The 12,839-nt window shown below is 37.9% G+C and overlaps 1 protein-coding gene across 3 annotated transcripts in view; it reads left to right on the top strand.

Moving 5' to 3' along the window:
• Nucleotides 1–12,839, top strand: part of Fer (FER tyrosine kinase) — a 323,903-nt gene that overhangs the window by 238,645 nt on the left and 72,419 nt on the right. For all 3 annotated transcript variants that reach the window (XM_013351613.2, XM_005361336.2, XM_005361337.3), the window contains one exon: nucleotides 9,391–9,514. In XM_013351613.2, coding sequence (XP_013207067.1) covers nucleotides 9,391–9,514 — 124 coding nt within the window. The remainder of the gene's footprint in view (nucleotides 1–9,390; nucleotides 9,515–12,839) is intronic.

Here is a 12,839-nt window from a genome sequence, read left to right as displayed (position 1 = left end):
AATACGTGTATACACATATATCACATGCAGTATACTGTAGTAATAGGAGCGGCGGGGCTGCGTCCCCAGCACCCCGGCCGCCTGGCTAGCTTATACCCCGAAATAATTACACGGACACTGTATTCTTTTAAACACTGCTTGGCCCATTATATGTAGCCTCTTCTTGGCTAACTCTCGCACCTGGACTAGCCCATTTCCAATCATGTGTTTAGCACCCCAAGGTGCACTTACCGGGAAGATTCTAGCCTACGTCCATCCTAGGTTGGAGCTGAATCACGTCTGCCTCAGAGAACAGAGCTATCGCCTCTGTCTGGGAGAGGGGAGCATGGCATCTCTCTGAGCTCACTTCCTCTTCCTCCCAGCATTCTGTTCTGTTTACTCCCTTCCACTTATGTTTTAACCTATCAGGGCCAAGCAGTTTCTTTATTGCTTAACCAATAAAATCAACAGATTGATATATGACACTCCCACATCAGTATACTACATAGAATGTGGTACTCTGTGCCATGTGCACTCAGGTATAAATATGTAAATACATGTATACACATGTCACACCCTGTACACTATCATATACATATATCACAATACATGTATAATATTGTGTGTATATGTCACAAAATCTAAAAGGGTTTTGGAACTCTGTACTCAATGAAAATGATAATAAAAGCAACTCTACATACTGTACTAACGTCACAGTAAAAGCTAAAAACTGTGTAAGTGTTCCTTATTTACTAACAGAAGTAAGTAGTGTGCAAGGAAAGAATTATATGGCCCAAGACTGAACTGCTTCAGTACCATGGTCTGCTCCGTGGGAGTTTACCTTCTAATTCAGGGCTCTTTTTTCCTTTTGAATGCTCTTTTCTATTTCTTTTTTCTCTGTTTCTTTCTCTTCCTTCCTTCCCTTCTTCCTCCTTCCTTCCCTCTCTCCTTTCCTTCTTTCTTTTCCTGTGCATTGGTGTTTTTCCTGAGTTTATTTCTGTGAGGATGTTGGATCCCCTGGAACTGGAGTTGTGAACTTCATTTGGGTTGTGGGGATTTAACCCAGGTCCTCTGGAAGAGCAGCTGCTGGTGAGCCATCTCTCCAGCCCTCCCCCTCCTTTTTCTCTCCCTAGTTAACATATCAAGTAGTAGGTTTCTTTGGGGCATTTTCATGCATGCTCATCATTTTCCGCAGCTGTAATTCATCACCCTCCCACAACTGGCCCCCATCATTCTTGCCTCTCTCTTGTTTATCCCATATCTACCTCTTAAATATCCCATCTCTTTTGTCACAGATACTGCATTACTTTTTCTCTCCCTCTCCCGTCCCTTGACATCTCTTCTCCTTGCTCCTAGCCACCTTTCTGAATTCATCACCTTCAGATATGTGCTTTTTATTTGTTAGTGTCTGGTGTCTAGTATAGATGATGTTGTCCTGTTACATAATAATTCTGTTTTAATTGTTTTTATGTATGTATATAGGTATATTTCGGGAACTTTTACAGTAGTAGGTGTTAAGTATTTTCTTCTGGCCAACAAACCTCTCCACTGACACAAATAACCCCAATCAAACCAAATCAGATCGAATTAAAAGATGCCCCTGGGTAGCCCCTGGGAAAACATGGATAGAGAAAGCGAGAGAAGGGGAGACCACGTAAAACCCTGAGACCACATGTTCATTCTCTGAGGGGCAGTTTAAATAGCCTGTGAGAGTGGTCTTGACCCTCCTCGGGGAGGGGTCACCATTTGGCTGGCATTCTCAGGGGTGGAGTTTGGACTGAGGCAGCTCCCAGGGGAGAGAGCTCATGCCAGGAGCTGGTGTGAAGCCCCAGCTAAACAGTAGGCTTCCATATGACTTTTTTGAGAAGTCTTTTTGCTGTTTATCCTCCTCTGTTACTTTCAGGGCGTGAAATAAATGGATGGATTGCATTTAGAGTATCGATGAGAGAGGTTATTTTCACTTATTTACCTTCGTGAGTAAGTTGGTGTTTTTCTGTTACAGCTTCTAATATGGGTTCTTTGCTTTATAGTGTTGACATCTTTGCTGTAATATGTCATTTGGAGGCTGAGTCGAGCCTCCCACAACCTGTACTTTTCAGCTTCAATGTTAATCTCTGTTCCACTTGTGTTCCTCAGCTTCCTCCTAGGAGTCTCTTGTTCTGGCACTGATGCAGGTAAAACTAAGACTCCTCTCTTGGGGTTCCCAGTTCTCAGTCTCTACAGCTCAGTCTCAGATAGTAGGTTCTCTCTAGATGGTGCCCAGCTCCTCCCTGACCCTGTGCTTAACCCTAACAGAGTGACAAAGTGGGATTCCTCTCCACTGCTGAGCAAACCAAACCCTTCATCTTACTTGATATTTGTATAGCCTGTGGCTATGCAATATATACAATAATATATATTCTTAAAATAATACAAATAAATCTTTAAAATGAACAAAAAAGGTGAATTATCTACCTTTTAAGTTTATTTTTAAAAGACAAAAAGCCTGTTGATTTCTAAGTGGCCCACAAAACATGTGTAACACTTAATTTGTGACTAAGATAAGAAGGGGGAATTTTAAGATTTAGGTGGGTGTTTATTTTCCAGTTGTTCACACCAAAGGGAAAAAAATTAACTCTTCTCTTGTAGTGTTTTTCTATTTAAGGAAATCTAAATCTTTAGCAGAGCGTGAAGGGGGTCCAGGAAAGGGCAACCAGGGAGTAATCCTTCCTTACAATTTGGACTTTAATTCAGAGGCCTGAGAGGAAGCGAATGGTTGTTTTCAAGATCATGTGTTCGAACATAGTTTACGTTCTGCTTATTGCCATAAACTATAAACAATCCTCACAAAAAGGAGAAAGAAAAGAGAGAGAGTAAAGAAGAAGCCACCGATGTTAGCTATCTCTTGAGAATGAGTGGGGCCTGAGCATTTGCCTGGCATGTGCAAGACACCGCGTTTGTCTACAGGGAAACGACTTGTCAGGTGGAGCAGGAGAAGAGGAAAGAGATAACCTGGCTCTGCTTCAGCAAATGCGGTTCTGCAGCTCTGACTAAATATTTAAAAGAAAAATTTGCTTATAAACTATCATATTTCAAAGATTTGAGATTATTGAGATAAGGGAAATATATTGTTAAAACACTTTAACTTTTTTCTAACTTATAAAATAAGATTGATTTTAAGTTTTAAATTGCTGTTTGGATCATAGTATGTTTGTCTTAGACTGTGATGGTTAAAAAGCTTTTCTAAGACATCAGTGGAGGCTGGAGACATGGCTCAGCTGTTGGAGGCTGGGCCAACAGCCGGAAAGATCAGTGGGATCTGCTTGATATGAAAACATGCATAGTAGGTGAATAACAAAGTCATGTCAGAATCAGAGCCTGCTATGTATGTATGTATATGTGTGTAAGCATGTGTGCATATATGTGTGTGTGTGTGTGCGCATGCACACACATCTGTGTGTATGTGTATGCCTGTTCTTATAGACATGATGGTGACAGAAGTTTCTGTCCCACCAGCCATTCCAAAGAAACCTCTAAGAAGCTTAATTACAAATGCTCAGCCAATAGCTCATGCTTGTTACTACCTAACTCTTATATTTAAATTAACCCATACTTCTTATCTATGCTTTGCCATATGGCTTGACACCTTTTCTTATTATGGCATGCCTGTCTTCTCTCTGCATCTGCTCATAGCTGCATATTCCACCCTTCTTCCTCCCAGCATTCTGTTTGTCTCTTCCTCTGAACATTATCTTGTTCAGCTATTGGCCAGTCAGCTTCTTTATTAAATCAATCACAATGACATATATCCACACAGTGTAAAGGGTTATTCCACAGCATTTCCCCCCTTTTGTCTAATTAAAAAGGAAGGTTTTATTTTAACATAGTAAAATTATATACAACAAAAAGAGTTACCAATTGCAGTTAAAATATCTAGTCCTTTTGTATTTGGCAAATTAGAGAAATATTCTATTATCAATGTTATCCTTATGACTCTAAAGTTTTATACATAATTTACCTTTCATCATAATTAAAGAAAACTTAACTATGACTATTCTAGTCTTCAATTCTGTCGACCCCAGAAGGGTGAAATGTTACTTAATAACAGGGGCATCTGGCTTCCTGGACAGTCACTCAAAGCTCTTTTGTAACATTAGGGCATCCAACTTTGGTCAGCAGGCTTGGGATTCTGACAGACTTTTTCAAGAAACAGGGAATTTTGAAGGACAGTCCTACCTTGCCTTAGCAAAGTCTCATAGTCACTTTCTTTTGTGTCCTCCTGGTCCAATTTGAACAGTATACTGTCAGCAATTGAGGCAAGGATAGTGTTTTTTGCCTGAATAGCTAGTTTTTGCCATAAGGAAAGCAAACACTCATATGAAGTTTCTTCAGTGCCCATTATCGTCTCTGAAGTAAATTGGTACAGCAGAGTAGGTGTGTCTTATTGTCATGAAAAGCCTTATGTTATTAAGCATATTAAATGTCATATTCTGTAGGTCTTTGAAGTATTTGAAGACCATCTATATATCTAAATATATCTATGTATAAGCTTGAACATACCTAATATGACTAAGTTTGACTATTATAGATGACTATTAATTTGTATTTAATTATATATTGTATTTTAAATGAGTTATATAAACACAATACTCCAAACAAGAGTAGAAATACCCAAACAGTATAACAAAATTAACTGTAGATTTGTATCAATATACTAAAATACATACCAATGTGAAATATTTAAGACTAGTAGTTGTTTTTTTTTTTGTTTAAAAGTAGATTCAGTAATGTACTGTTTTATCCTATCATTTCTATATCCCTCCTTTTTTTCCAAATGAAATCTTTGAGATATAATCTCCTTTGCTTAGTTTTTTTGAACATTATCAATAACAACTTGTAACCAGTCCCTCTTAAGTAATAACAAACATTTATAGCCAATATTTTGGAAATGTGGGCATTGTTCTTTAGATAACTTCCTCTTGTCCATGGGTACTAGAATCTTTTGGGGAACCTTTAGAAAGTCAAGTTGTTAGGTCTTGGCTGGAGTAGTCTGTGAGCCTGGATCATCTCAGTCAGTGCCTTGCAGCTGTTCTGGATACTGGATTATAGGCGGAGTCTGCTTGTTCGTTTCCTGGTCACCCAGGTCCAGAATAATCACACAGAAACTGTATTAATCTCAGCACTGCTTAACCTATTAGCTTATGCTTCATATTAACTAACTCTTACACTTTAAATTAATTCACTTCTATTATTTTATATTTTACCACGAGGCTCGTGTTTTACCTGTAAGGTTTCTTGATGTCAGTCTCCTTTGGAGGTTACATGGCATCTCCCTGACTCCACCTTCTTTCCTCCTCTATCTGCTTGGAATTCCCACTTTACCCTATTCTGCCCTGCTATAGGCCAAAGTAGCTTTATTCTTTAGCCAATAAAAGCAACACATACACAGAAGGACTTCCCACACCATTTCTCCTTCTCTGTACAAATAAAAAGGAAGGTTTTAACTTTAACATAGCAAGATTACAAACAACAATACAGTTATCGTTCATTTATATTTGGCAAATTAAGGAAAATACTTTATCATTTATTCTGTCTTTATGAGTCTAAAGTTTTATATCTAATCTATATTTCATCATAACTAAGGAAATGAGTAACAGTAACTATCTGTTCTTTAACTTCATCAAAGATCCCAGAAAGATACACTATTACCTAAGTTAACAGAAAGTGCAATTGTAAGCAACTTCCTAAAACTCTAGAATTGGCAGACATTTTGCTTCCTGGACAGTCACCCAAAGTTCCAGTGCAGCATTGGAATATCCAATCTTCAGCCTACAGTCCCACAGTATCCAGTAGACTTTTCCTTGAAACAGGAAATTTGAAGATCTGTTCTGCCCTATACAGGCAAAGTCCATCAGTTGCTTTCTTCTGTGTCCTGCAGAATGTCTAGCAGACTCTTTTCATGAAGCAGGAACCCTGAAGGATGGTCTTGCCTTTAATCAAGTTAACAGTCATTTTTCTGTGGGTCCTGCATGTCCAGTTCATATAGAATAACATCAAGCAGTTCAGGCAAGAGTTTTTTGCCCAAATTGCTAACAAACTTTATAAGGAGCCTCTTCGATATCCATGATCTTCTTGAAGTAGATTGGTGCTGCCAGGAGCAGATGTGTCTCATTGTCATGAAAAGTCCTGAGTTCTTAAAACATTTTAAATGCCATATTTTATTGCTCTTTGAAAGATTTGAAGAATAACTATCCATCTGAAATATATCTCTGTGCATCTAGAAAACTTAGCTAACATGACTATAAGCTTGACTAGTATAGATGACTATCTATTAACCTGTATTTCCTAATTATACATTTCAATTTTAAATAAGCTGCAGAAACACAATACCTTAATCAAGAGCAGAAATATACATATAACAAAATTGTTCTTAAATTTGTATCAGTATACCAAGATCCATACCAGTTCAAAATATTCATCTCTATAGCATATCCCCCTTTAAATGTAAATAAACATTTATAAACAATCACTTTGGGAATTTAGGCATAGTTTTCTCCAAACTGTTTCATGCCATTTATTAGGCAAAGTAATTTTGGGGGTTCAAGGAGACCTTAGAGGAGGTCTTGGTTCATCAAAGCACATTAGCCTTGAAGAAATTTGCAGGTTCTTATCCTGTGTGAAAACAAAAGCAGAACCTCTTTTCCAATGCAGCACATCCTTAGACCCAAATTTTTAAGTCAAGATACCTTTAAAATATATATGTTGTTTCACCTTAGCAGCCCATACAATGAAATGTCTCTTTGTTCTTAGCTCATTCACAGTCAAAAAAATTCAAAGAAAACACAATAATATACATAATCCAGATTCTCTGTGTATATTCTATCTTTAAGTGGCTTATTTTTTACTCTATTACTTTTCCTACAAATTTAATATTTATTTTATTATCTTTACCCCTTTAACCTATGACTATCCATATATCATAACTGCCAGTAGTCTTTTTCTTCTCTCTGTCAAGCCAGTGTGCATTTATCTAACACTGTGACCCATTTAGAGGTCAATTCCATCTGGATCTGTCTTTATTGAATATCTGTAATCCTTTTCTGGCCAGGACTGCTTCTTAAAATGCTAAATGGCATGGCTAGGACTAAGGCTGCCTTCTTTGCCTTTAAACTCTGCCCAGTACAACATGTTGGAGGTCCATTCACTGCCTCTGAGACTTCTGGGTGGGAGCTGTTTTCACCACCTCAACTCTGGTAACCAGTTGACCATGCTTCCACCAAGTAATTTGAAGCATGCTGCCCACAAATCCCTTTCAAGTGCTTGACCTCCTACAAGAGCCAAAGTTTATGCTGCCCAAACCAGGAAGCTGCTGTTTCTTATGCTGAGTCAGTAAGTCTTTTCGTAAAGGTGCTCCTGCCAGCAAACAGAGCCTATCTGAAAAAATGCAGGTACTAAGAAGCTGTGCTTAACTTTGTTCTTTTATATTTAGAATTTCTCTTTAAGTTTTCTCAGGTTTTTTTGTGGACGTAGTTGCCTCACGTTGGCGCTACTGGATCACCTAGATGATCCATTATTATTGGTGTCTTGTACCCTTGTTCTTAAAGTACTTAACCTTAAAATACATAAAGGAGACATCCATATCAGTATTAAAATAAGTATAGATGGTGTGTTATACACAAGTCAGCCAAAGATGCTTTTTTGTTTTATATTTCAGCAGGTAAAATATGTATTACTTGTTTTGTAGTTTTTCTAGGTTTATTTCTTTATGGCTGTAGCCAGTATTTCAGGGGGTCTTCCTTGATCAAACCTATCATCTTTAACTTTGAACAAATCTATAAAATCCACAAATCTCATTTCCTTTGGAAATAAAAGCATAACTTCTCCATAGTAATGTATCTTTTGACTTACGTTTTGAAGTCAAGACATATTTTAATCCAGCAGTTTTCATAATTCGGTGTGTCTTAGCAGCTGTCATTCCTTCATTAGCAATCAGAAAATCTAAAGACAGCACAATAGCATACGGAATCCAGACTCTGTATTTTCTGTCTTTATGTGGCTTCTTTTTTTTTATTCTGTTACTTTTGCAAGGATTTTTTTTTTTTTAAACTTTTTTTTTTAACCTAAGACTGTATATACTCTTTCTCTTCTTTCTCCCAAACCTACCAGATCTTTATTTATTTTTAAACACACTGTGGCCCATTTAGAGATTTCTTTTTGTTGTTGTTCTGAATCTGACTTTACTACTTATCTGTAATCTTTTTCTGAACCTATGAGCCTTTATACTGGTAAGAGGCATGGCTAGGACCTCTGTTTTGGTTGCTGGCTCTGACCTGCTTGGTTCTGTGACAGCTGAGCTTCATTACACAGGTATCAACAAGAGCCACATTTACTACCCCAACTCTTGGGAAATGTTGGGTCCCTTGTAGCCACCAAGTAGTGTTTCTCCCACTGCTCATAAACATTATTTAAGCATTTGGTAGCAGGTCTTCTTAAAATGGCCACCTGTTTTTTGCATCTAGCAGTGAGCCAAGAAGCTGTCTCTTCAAAGAGCTGCACTTCTGCATGCTGCTAGCAAACAGCGCCTACCTTGGTAACACCAAGAAATTGAGTTTGACTCCATTTTTGTGTTTTTAGATTCCTATGTGAAGCCTTGTCAGGTCTTAGGTGGAAATTCCTGCTTCATGTTGGAATGCCATTTGTTGGCTGAAGTTTCTGTCCCCCAAGCTGCTCCCAAGTAACTACTTGGAGCCTTAATATTAATTATAAATGCTCAGGCTTGATACTAGCTAACTCTTACATTTAACTTAACCCATATTTCTTATCTATGCTTGCCCTGTGTCTTGGTACCTTTTCTCATTACAGCATGCCCATCTTGCCTCTCTCTCTCTCTCTCTCTCTCTCTCTCTCTCTCTGCATCTGCCTGCCCTTCTTCCTCCCAGCATTCTCACACCTAACCATATCCTGTCCAGCTATTGGCCAGTCTGCTTCTTTATTAAACCAATCACTGAGGCATATACTCTCACAGTGTAAAGCAATGTTTCACAACATAGCTTAGTTTTTAAAGTTTTAGTTTTTAGAGGTCCCTGAATCTAGAAATTAATATCAGTTGAGTTTTTGTTTAGGCTTTTTGGTTATTGTATCAGATAAAATTTCTTTTAAAATGTCAATAAAGTAAATCAGTGCACACAGTGGCAAAGGGATAAGTTTGTCTTTGACTGCATTTATGTGTTTGGTGGTTCCTGACTGAGACACTTAAGGTACTTGATGTGTCTAGAGGAGTGATGGCGCCTGCTTCCCAGGATGTGATGTTTCCACGTTTCTTTTGTCCTCACATAAGAAACGGGGACAAAAGCTTCTCGTGCTGCCAAGCCTCCTAATAAATGTGGCACATGACTCTTGTCACAATTCATCTGTCTTCATCAATTCCTCCAGGAGGTGATTTCCTGTCCTTTCTGAGGAAGAGGAAGGACGAACTGAAGCTCAAGCAGCTCGTGAGGTTTTCCTTGGATGTCGCTGCTGGCATGTTGTATCTGGAGAGCAAAAACTGTATACACAGGTAAGGAGTTGTTAGAGAAAGTTTCACTGTTGTTACCACAACCCTGCAAAACTAACACATTTTCTGTAATACTACAGTCGATTCCTTTCATAAAGTCTATGTGTTGCTTTTTACATTTTGTGTGAAAACCTTCTGTGACAGTTTCCAGAATCACTTGCTTCATCCCTTCCTGGAGGTAAGTACTTAATTAGAAAATGGTTTAACTTCATAGTTAGCATTTGCTTTGTTGTAATTGTAAATAGCCTGACATGGCCTACACTGACATCAGGAACTGGTTTCATATGTTGCTGTCATTTTCTAAAATCATGGAATAGCATAATTCTGTAAGAATAATTCTTTCCTTCCTATTACTGTTTTCTTGTTCTTATTTGTTTGAGACAGGGTCTCTGTAACCCCAGCTGTCCAGGACCTTGCTATGTAGACCAGGTTAGCCTCAAACTCGTAGAAAGCCACCTCCTTCTGCCTCCTGAGTGCTGGAATTAAAGGGGTGAGCCACCACATGCGGCTATAACAATAATTCTTAACTGTAAAGTTGGCCAAGGGTAAAATATTTATGATTATTTCAAAGGAAATTTTAGAAAACTTATCTCTGAATTTTGTGGGCTTGGTCCTCCCACTTTACTGATTATGGTTTTATTTTATTTTTAACTTTTTTTTAAATTTTATTTTACATGTAAGAAGAGGGTTCCAGTCCCCTGGGGCTGAATTACAAGTGTTTTTGAGCCACCGTGTGTGCTGGGAACTCTATAAAAGCAGTAAAGCTCTTGACCCCTGAGCCACCTCTGCTGCCCCTAGATTTTGGTTTCAACTGTTTGTAGCCAAGAGTGACCTTTAATATGGAACGTAGCGCACCTTGAGAGCTGTTAAAGAATCTGTGCCTCGTCTCAGATGTGGTTAAGCGGGCAGGAGGAAAATGATGTAGAGAGCTGGCGTGTGCAGGTTTTAGCTGCAGAAAGCAGTGCGCCACACTGTGTAAGCTGGGGGGTCTGCTGCCACACCTAGGTGCAGCAGCCATTATTTGTTGGTTTCTTTATTGTGCTGCACTTATGACTGAAATCTCTCATTACACGGCCTTTGACTTGGTGCTGTGTTACAAGTGTTGATTCCACATTGTGGGGAGGTTGTAAAATACGGAATTACACCAAACTCACCTCTGCATCACTGTTTTAATATTGTTCAACAATTGCATTTACTCTTTAAAAATGTCAGTGTGGATAATATTTTTTTAGTAACTAAGATGACTATGACTAAGCCATACCTCTATACTACTGCCTAACTTTGTGTAAATATGTACCAACTCACACTGTAGAAATTTATAAACCCTAACAAACATTTAAGTTTAGACAAGCTAGAGATAAATCAAGCTCTAAGTCTAAAATCATAAAAGGTCTTGCTCTTATAGTTTGAGAAAATTTGCAATTTTTTTCTGAGATTTTTGGGTATTTTATGTATCAAACATTTCTTCACATTCTCTTCAGTAGCTGCTCTTAGGGTTTTCTCTGTTAGGCATATATGGCAGTAAGACTTAAGTAATATACATTATTATATTATTTTAATAATTTGTGAACCATCTGTAATATGCTGTGTCCTCCTTCTCCCACCACAAATCCTGGGGGTTAAACCTAGGCCTCCCATGTGCTAGACAAGTGCTCTTTTCCTGAGTTAAATCCCAAACCACTTTCTACTGTTTATTTTGAAACAGGGTCTGACTGTTTTCCAGGGTAGCCTTGAATGAAACATGTTATTCAAGCAGGCCATAAACTTATAATCTCTTTGCCCTATAATGATCCTTAATTTTTGGTATGTTGCATTTAAGGGAACCATTGCTTTAATTTCATATTATTTGCAGTGATGACTTACCCTGAAAGAGGATGGCTTGTTAATCATCATATCAAAACCATCCTAGACTGCAGATGGCAATGGCATTTAATTTTGTTCATCTGTCTAAATCATATCATTATATGATGTAATATTATTTTTCCTTCTCCCTTTTAATATGCTTCATATTTTTGCATGTTTTTGAAAGCCATTCTCTGCATGACTAGTCATAGTAGTGTTATGTGTTCGCTAGCTGATAAGATTTCACTCTCGAGCATCTTGAACAATGAGAGCCGGAGTAATAAATAGGTCTCAGAGTTAAATCCAAACTTCAGTGATTCATATTGGCTCTCTGGGCTACGTGTTAAGAAGGATCTGCTACAAAGATTGGTAATTGATTAGCCATGTATAATAATCATTAACATAAAAACCCTAATTTTGTCATTCTTGGCATTCAGTAACCTTCTGTTTTTATTCTCATAAATATATTTCTAATGCTTAGTCTTTGACATGATTTTCACTAGCTATAATACAGAAAGAAACAGTATATTACTTTTCTGTGATCACAGCCATTGAATTCTTCTAATATATCTCTTATTTCCCATGCTTATCATGAGAACTAGAAGAATTTCATATCCACAGCAGATGGTTTTGGTTCCTTCTTAAACTTAGATGTATTCCTTTTTCTTTTCATTTTAATACAGCAATATATGGCATTGTATTGAGAGAATAAATCATTCTTTGTGTAGAACTATTTCTCCAGGAGAAGTATTACAGTGGAATCAACTTGCTTTATATTTAAAAATGCAGTCAGTACATATTATCAAAGATACCCAAAATATGTTGTATTTACTTCAATAAAGGGTTTTTTACCTTTGTAATAATTTCTAATCGTGGTATTTTAAAAATTAATTTAAGCAATATAAACCATGATGAAAATTTTTTCATTATTTTTAACATCTTTAAAATTGGTAAAATAAGTACATATTGAAGATTATAAAATCCAAGCAGCAATTTATAATATGCTTCAAATTGTTTTTTTTTTTATGGTGAAAAAGTGTATATTTAGGATTAGCTGGCTGGGCTCAGTTTAGATGATTCCAATTTTGTTGGCAACATCCAGAGCATCATAACCAGGAGCCAACCGAACATAGTCCTTCTTCTCTCCGTCGGGCCTTATGAGGGTGTTGACTTTGGCCACGTCAATGTCGTAGAGTCTCTTCACAGCCTGTTTGATCTGGTGCTTGTTGGCCTTGACGTCCACAATGAACACAAGTGTGTTGTCTTCTATCTTCTTCATGGCTGACTTGGTGGTCGGGGGGGAATTTGATGATGGGTTGTGGTCAAGCTTGTTCCTCCTGGGCGCGCTCTTCCTGGGGTATTTAGGCTGCCTTAGTAGCTGCAGGGTCGTGGGCCACCGAAAGGTGGGTGATGTGCGGATCTTCTTTTTGTGGCTGTGGACGCCTTTCAGCACTCGAAGAAGGAAGCTCCTGCCCCTCCCAAAGCC

The sequence above is a fragment of the Microtus ochrogaster genome, linkage group LG4, assembly GCF_000317375.1.
Source record: "Microtus ochrogaster isolate Prairie Vole_2 linkage group LG4, MicOch1.0, whole genome shotgun sequence".
NCBI classification, from domain to species: domain Eukaryota; kingdom Metazoa; phylum Chordata; class Mammalia; order Rodentia; family Cricetidae; genus Microtus; species Microtus ochrogaster.
Note: the sequence above shows the minus strand (reverse complement) of the source record. Positions and strands in the feature narration are given on the sequence as shown.